General features: G+C 39.7%; 2 protein-coding genes across 2 annotated transcripts in view; both read left to right on the top strand.

The window, feature by feature from the left end:
* Window positions 1–10,266, top strand: part of LOC128623484 (hemicentin-1-like) — a 31,797-nt gene extending 21,531 nt beyond the window's left edge. The window contains exons 22-27 of the mRNA XM_053650567.1: window positions 4,077–4,334; window positions 7,805–8,089; window positions 8,162–8,261; window positions 8,439–8,457; window positions 9,097–9,175; window positions 9,287–10,266. Of these exons, the coding sequence (XP_053506542.1) occupies window positions 4,077–4,334; window positions 7,805–8,089; window positions 8,162–8,261; window positions 8,439–8,457; window positions 9,097–9,175; window positions 9,287–9,300 (755 nt within the window). The 3' untranslated portion in view covers window positions 9,301–10,266. The remainder of the gene's footprint in view (window positions 1–4,076; window positions 4,335–7,804; window positions 8,090–8,161; window positions 8,262–8,438; window positions 8,458–9,096; window positions 9,176–9,286) is intronic.
* A 1,153-nt stretch (window positions 10,267–11,419) lies between these two features.
* LOC128623485 (sialic acid-binding Ig-like lectin 5) lies at window positions 11,420–20,895 on the top strand. The gene is made up of 9 exons (XM_053650568.1): window positions 11,420–11,499; window positions 12,706–12,773; window positions 13,560–13,925; window positions 14,034–14,360; window positions 14,443–14,697; window positions 16,772–17,077; window positions 19,061–19,151; window positions 19,310–19,361; window positions 19,470–20,895. Exons 2-9 carry the CDS (start codon window positions 12,728–12,730, stop codon window positions 19,860–19,862), a joined length of 1,836 nt encoding a protein of 611 aa, XP_053506543.1. The 5' UTR covers window positions 11,420–11,499; window positions 12,706–12,727; the 3' UTR covers window positions 19,863–20,895.
* Window positions 20,896–21,130: the final 235 nt, after the last annotated feature.

Below are 21,130 nucleotides of genomic sequence, written 5' to 3'. Positions count from 1 at the left end.
AGAGGATGTTCCCCCACAGAGGCTCCATCGACAGGGGCGTGACTGGCTGAAATGGTGGCCACGTAAACCCTGATTGTAGAAGGAGCCCACCCCGCTGAGAAACATCCTTGTAAGTACTCCAGTACTGTAGCTATTGCGCAGTTCACCGGGTATAGCTGGCATTCATCACAACACAAGACAAAAAGCCACCACTTGAGTGCATACAATTTCATCATGGATGGTGCCCTAGGGTTCAACATGGTCAATACAACCTCAGTTGTGAGACCAGAATCTATGAGCTGGTGCTTCTCAGGGGCCAGACTCACAGTTTCCATAGTTCCGGCCGAGGGTGATAAATCAGCCCTCCGGCTTGAGATAGTAAATCCCTGTGGATGGGAATCTCCCAAGGAGTGCCATCTAGCAGGGATATTATCTCTGAGAACCATATTCAAGCTGGCCTATAAGGTGCTACTAGCAGCAGACGTAGACTGTCTTGGCGAACTCTCGCTAGAACTTGTGGGAGCAGAGCCATCGGGGGAAAAGCATACAGATGTGACCTTGGCCACATGTGCACCATGGCGTCCAGCACTAATTGTGTGGGAGGAGTGAGGGTGGACCACAACCGGCAGTGTGTTGTCTCCTCGGAGGCGAACACATGCAGTCCCGCTTGGCCCAACCTCTGCCATATGGACTCCACCACAACTGGATGGAGCCACCAATCCCTGGGCCTCAGCCCCTGCCTCAACAGGATGTCTGCCCCCACATTCCAGTTGCCCAGAATGTAAATTGCACTCACTGACAAAACTTTTCCCTCTGTCCAGAGAAGAATTAGTTGCGCCTGCCTGAACAGGGGGTGCGGACATAATACTCCCTGGTGGTCAATATATGAGACCACCGCTGTGTTGTCTGTAAACACATGGTGACCTCTCAGTTGAGGAAGAAGGAATCCCAGTGCTAGAAATATGGCCCACATTTCTAGGCAATTTATATGCCGCTCCAGATGAGGGCCACTCAAAAGCTGGACAGCTGTCTAAGACACCGCTCCAGCCCACGAGGGAGGTGTCTGTCATTACTGCCTTGCACTAAGGAGACACCCCTTGAGTGTGACCCGAGGCTAGAAACCGGGGATATTTCAAATTCTCAGAGCACGTAGGCATCGCCACGTGACACTGATTACTCTCGGAGGTTTTGTTCTTGGACGAAACCCCCAACTTCTCAGCCACCACTGAAATGGTCTCCTGTGCAATAGGCCCAATGGTATGACATTGGCTGCTGCTGCCATAAGCTCCAATAGTCTCCCATAGAGACTGGAGGGGATGCCAAGATCCAGCTTTATCTTGCTCAATGTTGGTAGGATTGACCCTACGCATGTTGGGGATAGAAACGCCCTCATCATAGTAAAATCCTTATAACCCTTATAACCCACTACACTGGGGAAAGCATCCTTTTCTGAGGTTCAACCTGAGCCCCAAGCTCTTCATGTGGGCGAGAACAACATCTCGATGTTGAACCGCCAGTTCCCTGGATCGTGCTAGAATTAACCAGTTGTCCAGGTAGTTTAGTACACGGATGCCCTGGAGTCACAATGGAGCCAGAATGACATCCATGCACTTTATGAAGGTGCGAGGGGATAAAGCTAGCCCGAAGGGAAGAACCTGATCTTGGTATGTGTCGCCTCTAACACAAACCCCAGGAACTTCCTGTGACTGGGTGATATTTCTATGTGTAAATATGCACCTTTTAGATCTATCATCACAAACCAGTACTCAAACTGAATCTGTGGAATGATAAGTTTGGGCATCAGCATCTTGAACCTGTATGTCCGAATAGTACAGTTCAGATGACACAGATCTAAAACTGACTGCATATTCCTCTATTTTTTGCGGACCAGGAAATAACGGCTGTAAAAACCTCCCTCCCTTAGTGAACGGGGTACATGTTCTATGGCCTCTTTGTCCAAGAGGGATCTTACTTCCTGCGCTAACATCGGGCGCAGCTCTGTGCTGACTATTATGGTGACCACACCTCTAAACCAGGGGGGGTCGAGCTCTGAACTGGACCCGGTAACCCTTTTCTACGGTAGACAGAACCCATGGAGACCCATTTGACAGTAGTTTCCACGCCGCCAGACGGTCTTTTGCTGACGTTAACTATTCCACATTCTATTGGAGGGAAAGCATCAGATTTTCGTTGCCCTGTGACAGCTTGCTGACCAGAGAACACTGAAAACTTGGGACAGCCTTGGCTAGGGAGGCCCTACAGTAGCACTGGGGGCTAACTGCACTAACAACCTCATGTCCCCTGATATGTCCATCCACGGCCCCTCAGGACCGCTCCTCTTTGTCTGCTTGGCCTTTATGACCATTCTCAGATCAGGCCTAGTAGCTGACTGTGACTGTGGCCGCCCAGTTCCCCTGGCTGTCTGAGGGGGTTGGCGGGCTGCCATACTCGCCTTCTGTGTCTCCCTCAAACTAGCGCTGGCCCGGGCTCCACTCGTGGATGCCCGGGTGAACTCGACACAACAGGGAAGGAACTGGCTGAATGCTGCCATAAGTCGAGCTCACTCAGCAGGTCTGCTTAGTAGGCCTGCAACACTGTCACTGTCTGCAGTGACCTACAAGCAAGACTACTACTGCATAGGCCTTGCCCACCATTGCTACGGTGGCCTTACACGGTGGCTTGGATGGCAAAGCTGGCCCCCATAATTTACCTGCTATTGATGGAGAGAGGTAGCTTGCAAGCACCTCCTCCACCTTAAGCATAGATAAATAGCCATGCCGTTCATTCCCCACAATGGCCGAATAATCCAACATCGTGGGGTTGTAAATATGGCTTATGCATAATATGCTGGTTTCCCCCCAGAAGCCTGATATTTTGTCATGCACTTCTGGAAGAAAGGGGAGTTTTCTGCAGTGTGAGGGATTTACTTTCAATGGGGAGAAAAAAGCTCATCCAGCCTTAGTAATCACTTCAAGCAGCTCTTTATATGCTGCTCTCAGTTTTTAGTACACCCTTTCTGGCTCCTTGGAGTCAGAGAGGAATTATTACTATTATTTGTGTGTGTGTGGTTTTTTTTTTGGCTTTCCATAGCGGAAGGAGGAGTCACGATGCGATCTCCAAAATCCAGTGGAGAGCCGGACCCGGAAGACAGAGCAAGAGATAGAGCAACACTCGTCTCCGGCTCCTCTTCCGAATCCATAAGAGGTCCCCTGGACCTGAGACGGCTAGCTGCCTTGGCAGCGGCCGGCCCAGATCCGCAAGGCTCTGAAACCCAACTCGCTTTGGATTCCAAGAAGAGCGCGAGTCGCGAGCGGAGCTGCCTAATGTAGGCATTATAATGCGCAGTCAGACCTCTCGAGGGCTGCTGTCGCACGCTCCACCCATATACACTTCACACAGAAAGTGTGCACTCCTCCCCATGATGAAACAGGAGCAAGGCGTAACACACTTCCTGATTTCTCTCACTCATACTTTTCTCTCTCGCTCATTCTTTTTTTTCTTCTCTTTTTTTTTAAAGGGATACAAAAGTCCAGAGATTTTGAGAAAATATTTTCTGGATAGCATATAGTATACCAACATGATGCTTGGAAAGGTGTACAGAAATGGCTGCTGTGCTCTTACCGTCTCGATGAAGATAATACGGCTGCCAGCGTGGTTCACAGGTGCCATATATATATCATGCAACGCGCTTAATTGAGACATCACCTGATCATGGCAGGCCTATAAAAAGGCATGATTTTACACAAGCTTCAGATGCCGGTCGCGTGCGAGGGCGCTCCTAGTGTTATGCTAAACTCAACGTGGAGTTCCCTTTGAAAGGGAACATTAGAGACATTCTTTTCTTGGTGAAGTATTATTGTCTGGTCACAACAGCAACTGCTTAAATAATAGACACCAATTATGATGTAACTTAATATGCATCTATATTAATACATATATTTGGGGCACTGCTGGAGTTCTAAAATTTCTGAAAAATCATTTAACGTTTACCAAATCCAAAAAGACATATTTTGGGAATAGACCCAAAGATCAGATTATATTGAAACTGCTCTACCATCATACCTCTATATTACAACCTCCTGTTCTTCCTTCTTTAGATGGTCCTAGAAACACGTCAGTATCAGCATCTCCATCTGCTTCAGTGCTTTTGGGCAGTTCAGCGTCTCTGAGATGCAGCAGTGATGCAAACCCAGCAGTGCTGAACTACACCTGGTACAGAGAGAACGGAGAGCAGATAGGAACCAGAAACCATATCACCATCAACACCACTGATTCTACACACAGTGGTTTATACTACTGTAGAGCTCAAAACCAGCACGGAGATCACAACTCATCTGTCCTCCTGGATGTTCAGTGTGAGTACTTATGAAGTTTAGACACAAACCCCTTTTAAAACTCCTTAACTTAAGACAATCCTAAACAGTTCTTAGTTCTTTTCTTGCAGCTTCATGACTCAAGATTCAAAGGTTTATTTGTCACATGCGCATTGGTAGCAGATACAAAGGTGCAGTGAAATGAGATGCAGCAACTCCGAATACTGTGCATAGCAAAAACAATTGATAGACCTTCATAGACACTATGCAGACAATATAACAGTGGGTATAGGGTGATGGAGAGTACAAGACACAACAAGAGCATACAACAAATACATATACAGTGGCAAGAAAAAGTATGTGAACCTTTTGGAATTTCATGGTTTTCTGAATAAATTTGTCATAAAATGTGATCTGATCTTCATCTAAGTCAAGGGTATTGACAAATATAATGTGTCTAAAATAATAATACAAAAAAATTCTGATCCCTCATGTCTTTATTGAACACACTCATTCAACATTCATTTTGAATGTTCAGAATTTTTTTTGTGTTATTATTTTAGACACATTATATTTGTCAATACCCTTGATTTAGATGAAGATCAGATCACATTTTATGACAAATATATTCAGAAAACCATGAAATTCCAAAAGGTTCACATACTTTTTCTTGCCACTGTATGTATATGTGTAGGTAAATGTTCTGCACTTATATAGCGCTTTTTAACCTTAGCAGTTAAAAAACTGTGTCTCATTCACCCATTCACACACACACTCACACACCAATGGCAGCAGAGTTACCATGCAGGGCGCTAGCCTGCCATTGGGAACAACTTGGGGTTCAATGTCTTGCCCAAGGACAGTTCAGCATATGGAGTCATGTGGGCCAGGGCTCGAACCGCCACCCCTGTGATTAGTGGACAACTCACTCTACCACCTAAACCACAGCCACCTCATGTGTGAGTTTGTGAATGTACATTATATATGCACATATATACCAAAGTGTCCTGGGCATGTGCAAATGTGCCATATGTGACATATATGTTCAGGTGCCATTTGTGTGTGCATTAGTGTCACGTGCAGTCCTAGCCTCTCAGTCCTGGCCATGTGGCTGCAGAGGCACTTTCCCAACTGCAGTCACTGGAACAGTCCATTGTTGGTATGTGCACAATCCTTTGAGATCCTTCCTCCTCTGGTCCTGCACCGCCTGGTGTAGATGTCCTGCAGTCTGGGCAATGCTGACCTGGTGATACATTCAGTAGACCTCACCACCCTCTGCAGGACTGCATATGTTATTAAAAAAGATAAACCAACATGAAGACCACAAGAGAGTAACTTGATCAGAGACATTGCACAAGCATCGGGTATAATCAGTACAACAATTTGTCCTGAAAAAGAAAGAAGGCACTGGTGTACTAAGCAACAGACATCGAATGGGTCGGCCAAGGAAAACAACAATAGCTGATGACAGAAACATTGTGAGAGCTGCGATGAAAAACAAAAACAACAGTAAGTGACATCACCAACAACAAAGGGCAGGGGAGTAGGTATCACAATCCACCGTTCGAAGAAGACTTTGAGAGCTGAAATATAGTTGCCATACCATAAGATGCAAACCACTCATGAGCAGTAAGAATTGGAAATCCAGATTGGAATTCTCAAAGAAATACAGAGATATGCCAGAAATTTTCTGAAACCAAGATTGACCTTTAGCAAAGTGATGGAAAAGCCAAAGTCTGAAGAAAGAAAGAATCTGTCATGGCTTGGGCTTGCATGGCTACTTCTGGAACTAGATCACTAATCTTGATTGATAATGTAACTCATGATGGTGGCAGCAGAATGAATTCAGAAGTTTACAGAAGATATTTGCCAATCTAATTGGGAGGAACGTCATCATGCAGCCAGACAATGACTCAAAACACACCGCCAACACAATAAAGGACTTCATCAGAGAAAAAGGAAAAAATGGGCAGTAGTGACTCAACAAGTAAGGCTCTGGGTTCCTGATGATATGTTTGGGGATTCAAGCCCCAGCACTGCCAAGCTGCCACTGTTGTGTGCTGGAGCAAGGACCTTAACCATATCTGCTCCAGGGGTGCTGTGTCATGGCTGACCCTGTGCTCTGACCCCAGCTTCCTAACAAGGGTTATGGGATATGTGAAAAAATCAATTTCACCTTGCTGTAATGCATATGTGACAAATAAAGGCTTCTTAAAGTAGAAGATTTTAGACTGGCCAAATCAGTCACCAGACTTTAACCCAACTGAGTAACATTTCACCTCCTGAAGAGGAGACTGAAGGGAGAACCCCGCTGAAACGAACAACAACTAAAAGAAGCTGCGCCTCAAGACTAGAAAGCATCACAAAAGAAGAATGCAACTGTTGATGTCAGTGGGTCACCAGCTTGATGCAGCTATGGCAAGCAAGAGATATGAAACCAAATACTAAGTGTTATTTACTTTAAGACTCCTATACCTATACTCAACCTATACTATTTAAGGTTCCTATACCTTTGCTCAACTAAGGTGCCATGTTCTAAGTTATTTAAGATATATAGGTGTATATATATCAGGAAATGAAAGCTGAAATTCTGATCTGTAGTCTCATATTAATCTTTTGATCTCAAACCCAAATGTCTTCAGTGTTTAGCAAAAACAATAGAATTGGTCTTACCATTGCAATACATTCAGAGGGGACTATGCATGCTGCCTTATCCCTTCCACACAGAAACCTCTGCAATAACTCAGAATTTGGGAACGTCTTTAAATACAGTACATCATCGGTTCCATCATTGGATTTGTATGAGAGGTGGTTTGTCACTGTTCTGAAATCTTAAAAAATCTTAAATCTTACAATCTTCGATTTCATCCACAAAAGGCTGGTGTGGCTGCAGGCTTTCAGCTTGTTTAATCAGTTAATCTTGGGCTCATCATGTGCCTCCTATTTGGCTTGAATGAAAGCATGCATCCACATCAGGAATGAATATCAGATGCTGTTGCTGCTGCTGTGAACTGGTGAACAAAGGTCAGCAATAGAAAACTGTTTGCATAGTATCTGGGCTGCAAATGTGATTTGCGTGATCACTTGCGTTGATTCCCCTTGTACAGAGTTCAAATGTTTCACGGCATATTATGCAGTTTGCGGACACTGGTCTAAGCCAGCACAAGTATTTGCTCTTCTCCAGCCACTTTGGGTTAAATTTACATGTATCCATGTAGATGATGCTTTTAGCTTAACCGCATATTCCTCTGTCATGCAAGTGACCAACCCAGAATAATGTGTGTGCGACATGTCAGGAGTTTTTTTTATTATTATTATTTATTTTATTTTTTTAAATGACACAAAAGAAAGTTAATTCAAAGACACTTATGAAGCATAAAATATAAGATCATGCAACTTAAAATGTAAGACAATTTAAGACTTATTAATGGTTTAAATGTGTAAAATGTAATTTCAGAAGAAGAGTTTTTAAGGACCTGTAGACACCCTGTCTCTCCTTGTGTTTCTCTCAGATGCTCCTCAGGTCTCTCCGTTCTCCAGCTGTAACAGTGCTCATGATTTGATCATGTGTTCCTGTGAGGTTCGTGGAAATCCGTCTCCTAAACTGACTTGGCATCTCTCTGGTCAAATTGTCTCTCCGTCTGAGGCGACATCTATCCAAGAGGAGTCTGTGTGTAACAGGGGTTTAAGAAGCGCTATTACCATCCGTCAGTCATTTATAGACACGCCCACTCTGCAGTGTGTTGGCTCCAACAACCTGGGCAATGAAACACACCTGCTTAATATCATCATTTCAGGTAGGCAGCTGGAGCAGGTTAATAAAACTTATGTTTTTCATAGTTTAATCTTACTTTTGTTTTATTTTCCAGAACCCAGACACACCGCAGTACCTTATCTGGTTCCCTCTCTCTCTGTGGTTCTCCTTCTGTGTGTTGGTGTTATTGGATTTCTCATCTACAAATCAAAGCAGTGAGTCACAGATTTAGTTTATACAACTCACAGTGAATTAAACATTAGTTAAAATCAGTTAAGAATGGTCAGAAAAATAGAAGTAACAATTTTTTTATTGCAGAATGAAAGTTTATGATCTTAGACTTCAGTTTATAGATGAATGAATAAAATGTTTATATTTAATTTGTTTTCTAGATTGTCCAGGGAGATAAAGGTGAGTCCAAAATAAATATTAATGATGATGGTGACAGTGATGTTGATGAGGATGATGATGGTAATGATGTTGATGTTGGCGATGGTGGTGGTGATGACTGTTTTGGTAATGATGATGATGATGATGGTAATAACAGTGATGATGATGATGATAATGATGATGATGAGGGATGACAGTGATGTTGATGGGGATGTTGGCAATGGTGGTGGTGTTGACTGTTTTGGTAATAATGGTAATGACAGTGATGATGATGATGGTAACGACAGTGATATGATGATGGTGTTGGTGATGACTGTGCGGTTAATAATGATGATGATGGTGGTGATGATGTTCCTACTTGATTATGATGGGGATGATGATGATAATGATGATGGTAATACACTTTATTATCTTGCTGCTGATGGTAATGATGATGTTGATGGGGATGTTGGTGGTGATGATGGTGATGATGTTGATGGGGATGTTGGCGATGGTGGTGGTGATGATGATGGTAATAAACTTTATGATGTTGATGGGGATGTTGGCAGTGGTGGTGGTGGTGGTGGTGATGACTGTTTTGATAATAATGATGATGATGGTAATGACAGTGATGATGATGAAGCTGATGGTGATGATTATGATGATGTTTATTATGTGAAGGTTCTACAGAGAGGAGATACTTCTCTCGAGCTCTTTGCTGTACAGAACTCTGCATATAACTCTCTGCAGACTAACAGAGGTGATATCACAACATTAATTATTAACTTTATTCAGTTAACCTCATTTATTGCTTCAGGTTTTTAAACATGACCTTTATAAAGAGCTGATGAATTTTGTGTTTGTGTTTCAGAGAACAACGCCTGAAAAGCTGCCCGTTTTCATCACTAGATTTTCAGCCACATCAGGAATAATCACTGTGTGTGTTGCTGTTACACTAAAAGAATTAACAGTGGGGTGGTGTGATGAAGCGAAGTTATTGCTATCACTTCGAAGTTGGTTATTTTCCTATAACCTATATTTTATTCCTCTTACACCACAGCAATCTGACTCCAATTTTTCATTTATTAAATTTTGACATGTCATACTTTTAATCAGTTATAGTTACATTTAATGTTGTGGACCATCAGTGAAACAAATTAATTCCTGTTCTCTCTTACATTATAGCAGCTATAAACAGTTATTCTCTCACCAGCTTCTCTTTTTTCTCTATTCTGAAGGTAATAAGACAAAAAAAAGGATGTTACCAATATAACACAAAGCATAATCTCATCTGTCCTGAAAATGTTGGAAATCTGTATTTCTGTTGGAAATCTGTAAGGAGCATCACTATTGAAATTTGGATTTATACATATACAAATATGTGTTACTGATTCTGTGTTGTTTTATTTTTATAGAATGTACACAATAAAGGGGTTTAATTTAGTTTTTATGTGAGTGAAATCTTGTTAGAAGACACATGACACATTTATAATTTATTTTTAGTTTTTTTTAACAACAAGGAACAGGTGAGACAGATCATGACACGTGAAGGATACAGTCAGTGACATGATAGGGGAGGAGACAGGACTTGAATGAAAACAAAAACACACATGGTAATATAAACAAGACATAAGAATACGGAAGTGTTTTTTGAGAAAAGTGAGCACTTTTGACTCAAAATCAATATAAATAAAGATTATTATTATTATTATTATTATTATTATTATTATTATTATGTGTGTGTGGAGTTTGCATGTCTCCCTGTGCTTCGGGGGTTTCCTCCGGGTCCTCTGGTTTCTTCCCCCAGTACAAAGACATACGTTGTAGTCTGATTGGCGTTTCCAAATTGTCCGTAGTGTGTGAATGTGTGTGCGATTGTGCCTTGTGATGGGTTGGCACCTTGTCCAGGGTGTCCCCAGCCTTGAGCCTCGAATTCCCTGGGATAGGCTCCAGGCTTCACGACCCTGTGTAGGATAAGCAGTACAGAGAATGGATGGATGGATGGATGATGATTACTGAAATTTTTATATTTAACCTATAAAGAGAAATTACTCTGAAGGACCTAATTCAGGGGTTCCCATACTTTCTGGGCAAACGCCCAAAATGGACCCCAAACCTTGTTTGTAGAGGTGTTGTGTTGTCTGTCTGTATGTCCATCCAAGATTCTCGTTAACATGATTTCTCAAGAACAAGTGGGTGAATGTTTGTAGGATTTGTATGGAATCATGACTGTAACCAGCAGATGAACTGATTAGATTTTGGAATTGATATAAAAAGGGTCAAAGTCACAGCAAGGTCAAGTGTTTCACATGGTTCTTTTAAAGTTTGTAGTATATTTTAAGGGTATTTCAGGCGTATACATTAGTAACGAGAAGGCAACATGAGGGGGTTTTTATAATCCAGACACCAAATGTAATAGAAAACTCGCTTAGTGTTAGAACTCAATAACGGTATAAAATAGTACATAAGTATGTGATTTGAAATGCAACATTAGTTTATTTAGGGGAGGTAGATGGATGGGGGTAATTTATCGTTTTCTGTTGCTGAGATTAAATATATACACTCAAATGTGGCTTATCTGAATGTGACTCAGACAGTAACATTTCAAAATATTAGCACATGATGGCTTTGATATTTGTTATACTTATTGTATAATTAAATCAAATATCGCAAAAAAGAGCAGATTGTGAGTTTCTGTCTTTGTAAATCAAGTGACCCCTAGTTTCTGAACCCTGACTGTTGTTAAAAGTGCTATACAAATAAATGGAATTGAATTTAATTCACATTCAGAATTTTAAGTTAAATTATAATTGTTTTATTCACAGTACAGTGTAAGAATATGCTAAAAAAAACAAATAAAATAGACAAAAAAGATGAGTGTATAATGAAGCATTATCTGTAAATAATCTACATTTAACAGAATAAGGAAACAGTGGTATAAGGAAGTAGTGTGTGTGAGCGTGTGTGTGAGTGAGAGAGAGAGAGAGAGAGAGAGAGAGAGAGAGAGAGAGAGAGTTAGTCGTCAGCATGTTGTGTGTAACTGATCACACTTCATTTTGAGAACTGGGATTCAAACACACTGAGGTAAGAATCACTCGTTCTTCATTCTTACACATTATATTTATATAATTATTTATTTAATAATAATAATGTACTCGGCTACATTTATTTGTCTATTTATTGATGACATGATTGTGTCTCATTCTAGCACACACACACACACACACACACACACACACACACACACACACACTCACACACACACAGAGTTGCAATAAAGTTGCACTAAAATGCTTTTGTTTTAGTCCACAGTAAAGTGTGTAAATTAATTCTGTTTTCAAGATAAATTCAGACAGCAAATGTATATTTTTATTCATGTTTCTGAAGTGAAATAAATGAAAAGTTATTTTATTGAGAAATATAATTTAATCAAATCCGTATTAGTGTTGAAACTGAAATATATGATGTATACATTTTTGGACTTGACTTTAGAACCTCGGTTACTCAAATACGCAAATCTTTCAAGATATCTTAATTTAAAATCTTTTATTTGTGTCTGTAAGCACTAAATTCACTGTTTATAAATGTCTAAATAGAAACATCACCTGTATGTGCTTTAACGGCACTTTATACAGAATGATCCATATAATGAGTCTTTATTGGTCACATATACATCTTTTCTTCACATACCAGGAATGCCCAGCATGCCAGGTAGGTGGGGTCTGAGCTCAGGGTCAGCCATGATACAGCACCCCTGGATTAAGGGCCTTACTCAGGGGCCCAACAGCAGCAGCTTGGCAGTTCCAGGGCTTGAACCCCTGACCTTCCGATCAGTAACTCAGAGCCTTAACCACCAAGCCACCACTACCCACGATGTACTGCTGTTCGCTCTGTCACAGATCCTGGTTTTGAAGTGTCTAACAGAGGAACATACTAATAGAAGATGTTATGTTAACTTTGCAGAAACTTTAATAAAAAATGTAATGGGTTATTAGAATGTTTTGCATATTAAGTTTTGCACTTTGTTGCAGATGCATTTCTGTTTTTCTCTTTCTTTCGAAGCACAAAAAGCCAGGTGGAGATTACTGTGCAACCCCATCATCCACCCATTCTGATCATTTATTTACTAAATAATAATAATATAAGTTGTGTATGTATAACATCAGTAAATGACATCATACACACATTAAGCTACAATATGTTGGAACACTTGTACTAATCGTGTTGTGTTTGCAGGGTCTGTACTTTACTGTCTAACTGAGATCATTTCTCTTTATGTTTCGTCTCCAGGTGATCTTTCCTGAACACAGAAATGAAATCAGTGGAGAAACTCGTCATCGTTTGTTTTCTGTTTAAAGGTTTGTGTAAAAGTTATATTTAATCTGAGAACTGATCATGTAAATATAGCAGAAACTGAGTGATTTATTCATTAGTGTGTGATTCTGTAGCATAACTGTAGTTTTGATGAAACAGTTCTACACACTTCAGATAAACAGGTGTGTGCTTCGCTAACTGCAGTAATGATTTTATATGTGTTGTGGCATTGTGTTCATGTATTAATAAGTGTGTGTGTGTGTGTGTGTGTGTGTGTGTGTGTGTGTTACTCAGTGTTGGGGAAGTTACTTTAAAACTGTAGTTTTTCAAGCTACAAGCTACTCATAGTTTGAAGTAGTTAAGCTACAGTCAAGCTACTCTTTTAAAGAAGTAGTTACTACACTACAAGTTACTAACAGAAAGTAGCTCACTACACTGAAGCTACTTAAATGGGTAACATTTTTAGTTTGTCATGATTGTGAATCAGCTTATGAATAACTGTGTGTAATTGTGCAAAAAGAAATTAAACACAATTTAAAAATAATTCAGAACAATTATGAATGTATAATGTGCACATTAGGCTATTCATCAATTTAACATGACAATCATTTTCACCTCCCTATGCGTCCTTAAATTTCTACCTGAACTCTTGGATGTCGTTTATAATCAAAGTATTGGATGAAGTATTTTAATATTTGGTTTGCAAAGATTACATATAAAGGTGTAAGATTTATTATTTGATTCCTTTGTGTTGGTGTTAATGTAGTAATGTGTGTGTGTGTGTGTGTGTGTGTGTGTGTGTGTGTGTGTGTGTGTGTGTGTGTTTGCAGGTGTTTTGTGTAGAGAATTCTCCATCAGTCTACCAGAGAGTGTAGAAGCTGTGAGAGGACTCTGTGTTCTCATACCCTGCAGTTTTGAGATTGAAGAACAATATGATGGAGACCTCCAGACAGATCCTACAGGAATCTGGTTAAAAGACGGCACTGATGCTAACAATAACAAAGTCTTTAACTCTAAAGTAACTGAAGAGAACAAGATTAAAGGAAAACTTATAGGAGACCTCCGCATGAAGAACTGCACCACCATCTTCTACAACATCAGAAAGAATTACAGTGGAGATTATTACTTTAGAATACAAACTTCAGGAAGACTGAAATGGAATTATATACCTCCATCAGTGTCTGTAAGAGTGGGAGGTGAGATCTGCAGCAGTGTGTGTGTACAGTGTAACTGTAATTACACTAATGATGCACTGGAACACATTTAAAACTCATCTCTAATGTGATACTGTGTGTTTATCTCAGCTTCTCCAATCACACCCTCAATAACACTGTATAAGGAGGATCAGGGGAAGGTGGAGGACCAAAATGAGGTGGTGGAGGGAACTTCAGTGAGTCTCATTTGCTCTGCTCCAGCTCCTCCATGTCTCTTAAAGCCACCCACTTTTACATGGAACTTCCTGCCTGAGGAGAGAAGACAGGAGCAGAACCACAACACCAGCTTCAGCTCCTCTCAGCTGAACTTCAACGTTACTCACCTTCATCATGGACTCAATTTCACCTGCACTGCCACCTACCAGCTCCAGAACAGGAACAAATCAGCACAGAGCTCTTTTATACTACATGTTCTGTGTAAGTGCTGATTAATCACTTCACATTCACTACACTTTTAATGATTCATGGAGTCTCCTAAATCCTGTTCTTCCTCCTTTAGATGGTCCTAGAAACACGTCAGTATCAGCATCTCCATCTGCTTCAGTGCTTTTGGGCAGTTCAGTGTCTCTGAGATGCAGCAGTGATGCAAACCCAGCAGTGCTGAACTACACCTGGTACAGAGAGAACGGAGAGCAGATAGGAACCGGAAACCATCTCACCATCAACACCACTGATTCTACACACAGTGGTTTATACTGTAGAGCTCAAAACCAGCACGGAGATCACAACTCATCTGTCCTCCTGGATGTTCAGTGTGAGTACTTATGGACTTTAGATGCAAGCTCTTTATACAACTCTGTAACTTAAGACAATCTGATAATTCCTTCTTAGTTGTTGATTCTAGAGATTCAGGCCTCATGTAAACACTGTCTCCATTTTTTATCTGAGACCCGAGAGACTATGCTCTAGAAAGGGTGAGACCTTTAGAAGAGTGATGGAGGGAGTCTTATGTGTATTCACCGATGACAGAAATAGTGACCATCCCCTTGAAGACCAAATGCTCCAGCTCTTGATTAGTCCTTGGTCTTTTTCTGCTGGACTTGAGGAAGTGAGAGGTCACCCTTTGCTCATCCTAGCTTGCCTACTCAGTGTGAGATAATGTCCTCAGGTTTGAGCTAAAAATAGAGACAGTGTATTATTCAGGCCATGAGCCATCACTAAATATTCACATTCTCCAAATGTTGTACTACAAGTGATCTTCCACACATCCCATTCACATCCCATTCACATCCCATTCACATCCCATTCACATCCCATTCACATCCCATTCACATCCCATTCACATCTCCTTCACATCTCCTTCACATCTCCTTCACATCCCATTCACATCTCCTTCACATCCCCTTCACTGGATAAAAGCACAGGAAGTAGAAAAGGTATAATTTTGTAATTTATGAGGCAGAAAGAGTGAAAATAGTCAATAATTTTAATTTAAACACTTCATCAGTTGACACCACAGTGCTGTTGAATTCAGATGGTATTAATTTTCTATAACAGCAGTAGTGGAGTGCCAAATCACATATTAATGCACTCATTTTAATATTATTTCTATAGTAACAGCTCATTAACAGGGACATGTACGACAGAAGCGCCACATAAATTCATTAACAAACATATTTGCCCATTAATGTGGTGAAGCTTTCTGTAAGGAACTGTTGATTCATGTAATGAGTCTCCAGTGTTCCAACATCATCAGGACAGAGGAGTTTATGCTTTGCGTTTTCTCAGTAGCATGACAAGATGTAATTTTTTGTTGTTGTTTTATTACTTTAACTTCAAGAGTGTCATGTAATGGAGTTGGAGACAGATGCAAGTGCAGTTAAAGTTTTTAATGAGAAGAGAGGCAGGCAGACAAATCCAAATTGTAGGGCTGTTAAGCGCGCTGAAGAGAAATCTCTGACAAAGAGAGAGAAAACGTAAGGGATGGTGAGGGAGCAACTGTTTATATCTGAAATAACGTAAGGGACAAAAGGAAGAAACTTGTTTCATTAAAATTCTACATAATTAAAAATAATTATAAATGGACGAATGTTAAGACATTTTCTTTAATAATTCTTTAATAAATAAGAATTGTAATTGATGGTAAATTGCTGTTGTATAAGAGGAATTAAACACACTTGGTGATGTGCTGTTTTAGGAGAATAATCAACTGGGGGGATGGGGGGGGGGGGGTGACAGTAAGTCTCTTTTCAACCTTGGAGGTTGTGTTGGGGTCTGAGAGATCGTCACGTTGGAATGTTACCAATAAATTGCTGTATTTTGTTACGTAATCAACCATGTGATGTCTACAGTATTTAGTACATACTTTTCTGGAAATTACTAGTTTTAACCATATTAACTAATTAGCTAATAACCCATATTAGGGTGTCTGGGATTTTACTTGCAGAGACAAAAGTGTAGAAGGTTCTCCAAGAAGGCTGGAAGAACCTCCTAGATGATTTTATTTAGAAACAGTGGTATTTTGAGAGAATTAATGCAGTTTTAAATGCAACGGCAAATTAAGATTATATTAAAATTTGCATTGGTTGCTTTGTTCATACTGTTCAATATAGTAATTATTAATTATTATTATTATTATTATTATTATTATTATTATTGTGTCCTAATTTTAGAAGTTCCCTGGTAAAGCAGAACTGATTAGATGATTTGTGAAGAGATGGAGGACAGCACAATGTGAAGAGTAATGCTCACATTATGGCAGCATTGTGGATATTGTCATACTGTTTCTTATTTGTTCAAATATTATCTTCTCTCTCTCTGTCTCTTTTTGTCTTTCTCTCTCGCACTATTACTCTCTCTCTCTCTCCCTCTTATTTTCTCTCTCTCAGATGCTCCTCAGCTCTCTCCCTTCTCCAGCTGTAACACCACTCAGGATTTGATCAGGTGTTTCTGTGAGGTTCATGGAAATCCGTCTCCTAAACTGGAGTGGCGTGTCTCTGGTCAAACTGTCTCTCCCTTTGACAGCATATCCATCTGGGTTGAGTCAGCGAGTAACAGCACCTTGAGAAGCTTTATGTCCATCAGTCCACCAGTGAACGACACGCTCACTCCACAATGTGTCGGCACCAATAAGCTAGGCGTCACCTCACAAGTCTTCTTCTCCATTTTGAACAAGGCTCAGTGCTCTGATGAAGGTTAGAAACTTTGCAAATTATGTTTTGTTCATTACTTCATTGTGTCCTACTCCACTACAGCGTCATAATTATGTTAGTATTGGATTATTGGGAAAGACTTTTCATTAACTTTCCTCTGGTGAAAATGGTTGCCTCTGCCAGGAGGTTGAGCTTAGCTGTAGATTGATCTTTGACCTGACTACCTTACAGGAAGACTACCTTCTCAGTGCTGTTATTCTTTGCGAAGTGAATGGTAGATTGTTTTGAAACAAGTTATAGTCTACAATCTTGAGTAGAATGCGTTGTAAGCACCTGGTCAAGGTGGCGGTGGATCCAGAGTTTATATTAGGATGCGAGACAGGAATACATCCTGGGTGTGATGCATTCACAGACACACATTTGCACTTAGGGACAGTTTAGTGAAGCCAGTTCACCTACTGACATGGGTTTAGGGGAAACAGAAGCAGAGAACCCAGAGGAAGTCCTCACAGACATGGCAAGAACAAGAGCCTGAGATCAGGATTGAATTTGGAACCCAGGAGCTGGGAGACAGCAGTGCTACCCTCTGCACCACCCATTATGGAAACTGTTATTCAAAAAAGTTTTAAAAAGTTTGACGTTTGTGTGTGTGTGTGTGTGTGTGTGTGTGTGTGTGTGTGTGTGTGTGTTTTCATTACACAACACCGGAATGTACATGGGTCATGATGTAAATGATGTTTAATGTTTCATTGTGTTAAATCATGAGTTTTTATTACATCATTCGGAGAGCTATGTAATGCAACAGTGACGGTTTATATTATGCATTATAAAGATTTTGAAAACATCTACAATACAACAAGCTTTTCTATATAACTATATATAGTCTATATAGATATTTCTGTTAGTGAGGTTCAGTCATGCGAGGGAAAGGGGAAATCATGTAGCCCTGAGGTTTCTGCTTACGCCTACGGAAAATTTAACTTCTCAAAACCATTTCTCAAGTTGCACAAATAACTGATGTGTTAACCACAAACTGCTTTTTCCCATAAACACTTCAGTAAACACTTTCTCCAGTAATGCTCAGTTGAGTTAACTTATGAAATAAAATACATCACAATACTGCGAAGTTCTGGATTGTGACTGGTCAGAAGCTGTTGATTAATTCTCTATAACAACAACTCTGACTGTAGCGCAGGTTTATATTAATGCTCTCACTCTAACATGTTATTGTTTCTATAGTAACAGCTCATTCACATGGGACGTGTACAGCGCACGCTCCACATAAACTGATTTTAAAAAGCGTGTGTAATCGTTGATCTGGTGGAGTTTTCTGTGAGGAGATGTTTATTTAACATGTATGGAAGGAGTCTCCAGTGTCAGCGTAGTCAGAGGTAAACAGGACAGAGGAGTTTACGCTTCTTTGCGGTTTCTCGGTAACGTGACAAGTTGATGCGATTTGTTTTGCACTTCATTATTTTAAAAGTTTGACCTGCTATTAAGTTAATAAAAACACCTCAGTGGTGAACAGAAGGTTAGAATAAAACATTTTATTTGATGAATGTATTATTAAGAAGTGAATCATTTATTATTAATAAAGCTAGTACTTGCATCAGGAAAATTATCTATATAATGTATCCTACATTTGCTGGCTTTCAAGCATCGTAAAATATCTTCTTTTTTTGCTGTACTTTAATTTTTTTTTTTAAATAATGAAGGTCATTTGTTTTTGCAATGCAAGAAAATATTTATTTTGACAATCTTGTGTCTGTAGTTAAAAAAAAATCTAACTCCAAATATATTTCAGTATATTTATTTATAGATTTATACTGACTTTAATGTGGATTCTGTAAATTGTTGTTGACAAATTCAGTACTTTTTAAGTTAATGATGTACTAATTCTTCATTTACTAATATATAATTTGCTAACAATTTATTTGACATAATTTAATTCAGTAATATATTAATTAAAAATGTACTATTTGTCATATTTACATTCCAAACCCTCTCTGTGTTTTATTATTTTAGGTGCAGATGTGGATATTTCCTCCGTGCTGATTGGTGCTGCTGTTGGAGCTTCAGTAATGATGATGCTGTGTGGTGTATTCCTGTGTGTAAGGTGTGTTCACTGTAAAAACTGTACTTTTACGCTAGGTACTGTAGGAATATTAAGAAAAAAAATTTATTTAAAAAAAAGACAAAATGTAAGTCTACATTTTTATGTACATTTAATGTAATATTTTAAATGGAAATGTTTTTATTGATTCATTCATTCAGGAAAGCGAGTCCTTCGCGGTCTGGACCAGGAGACCCAGCAGGACTCGACACGGTGGGTGTGAAACTCCACACACAGAGCTGATTGGAGGACATATTGATGTCTTTTTAGATCAAATTAATTTTAAAAAAAGAATTAATTTTATTTCCTGTCGATCTCCAGAAGGCTGAGGTCGAGGTCGAGGATGAAGAGTCTGTGTATGCGAACAAAACTGTTTTATCAGAGTCACTTCATTATTCCACTGTCGTGTTTCCCAACGGAGATGGAAGTGAAATCAGAGGACTTTCCAAGCTCACTGCTGACTACGCCATCATCCATCACAGCTCCGAACATCTGACCGAGGGAGGAGTTACAGAACCAGCCATCGAGGAAGTCCAGGAAGAAAACGGGACAAATATGGAACAAGAGGAGGCAACTTACGGAAACATCACACGTCCCCTGATGATGGAGCAAACGCATTTGGATTTAGAGGAAGATGGGAATAATGGAATAAAACCATCACAGATTCAAGAAAGAGATTTAGCTCAACTCATTCACTCAGATAAGGCTGACTAATAGCCTAACTAATATCATTTATTGTCTAAAAAGCCTGCTCAGGGCGGGGGCTGGCACGTGGCTTAGTGGTTAGCATGTTTGTTTCACAGCCCCCAGGTTGGGGGTTCAATTCCCGCCTCCATCCTGCGTGCATGGAGCTTGCATGTTCTCCCCTGGCCCTCAGGGCTCTCTCCAGGCACTCCAGCTGGAATAGACTCCAGGCTCCCTGTGATCTCATGTAGGATAAACAGTACAGAGAATGAATGGTTGGATGAATGGTAAACCTGCTCAGATGTACAGGCTACAAAGGGCAAAATGTATACACGTGTGATAAATACCTGTTTATATAAACACCTTTAAATTGATGAGCTTGGTTTGAAGGAAAAAAGACATAAAAGTAGAGAAAACCATCGTAGTTTCACACACAAGTGCACTTATTGCATATGTTTATTGCTTTTGGGAAAAAAGCTTCAAGTTTAAACTGATCATCTGCACAAGCAAAAGTTGTTGTTGTTGCTTTCAGCGTTTAGTTCTCTCAGTCCTGCTGACAAAAACAAACAAAAACATTGGTTTTATTTTCATGAAAATAAATGTTGAAAAGATTTACAAGTATTTTTTATTATATGTTTATATACACGTTGCCAGTTTGTTAGGTATACCAGTCTATTCACAAATAAATGGTAAGCTCAGCGTAAATTTCTATAATAATTTATGTTTAATAAATAATTTTATGTTCATTAGTATGGGTGCTACATTTTAATATATCTTCTTATCTTTATCTTTATATTTCTATATAATGTGTTTTGTACTTGCTTTGGTTATTGATATCTATCTTCAGATGTAATGAAAAGAAATGTCATGCTTTTGTTCTAGTTTTGTACAATTCTGCTTTGTAATGTAGAATTTGATTAAAAAAATCTTAATACCTGTATTTTAAAATGACATCGAACTATAAATGATGGTAAATAAAGTGACATTTTCTTTGGATCTTGTATCAGTTTATCAGTTAACAGAAGGAATATATGCTACCGATGTCACATTTAACATAAAGCTCGCTGCGTGCTCTCTATTAAACACAGTGGTTTAACACCGTAAAGGTGTTTTATCAGGTTGTGTTTTACTTCAGATGCTGTAGTTCCTCCTCTCGATATTTTCACAGAACACAGTACATATTACAGAATGCAGTAAAGATGGTGTATGTAATTTTAAATTTATAAAGTATCTGAAATCTCGGTGCATCATTCACCTTTTACTTTTCAGTTTTATTCTCCATTATTTGCTCATGAGTT

The sequence above is a fragment of the Ictalurus furcatus genome, chromosome 19 (assembly GCF_023375685.1).
Source record: "Ictalurus furcatus strain D&B chromosome 19, Billie_1.0, whole genome shotgun sequence".
Taxonomy (NCBI): Eukaryota; Metazoa; Chordata; class Actinopteri; order Siluriformes; family Ictaluridae; genus Ictalurus; species Ictalurus furcatus.
Note: the sequence above shows the minus strand (reverse complement) of the source record. Positions and strands in the feature narration are given on the sequence as shown.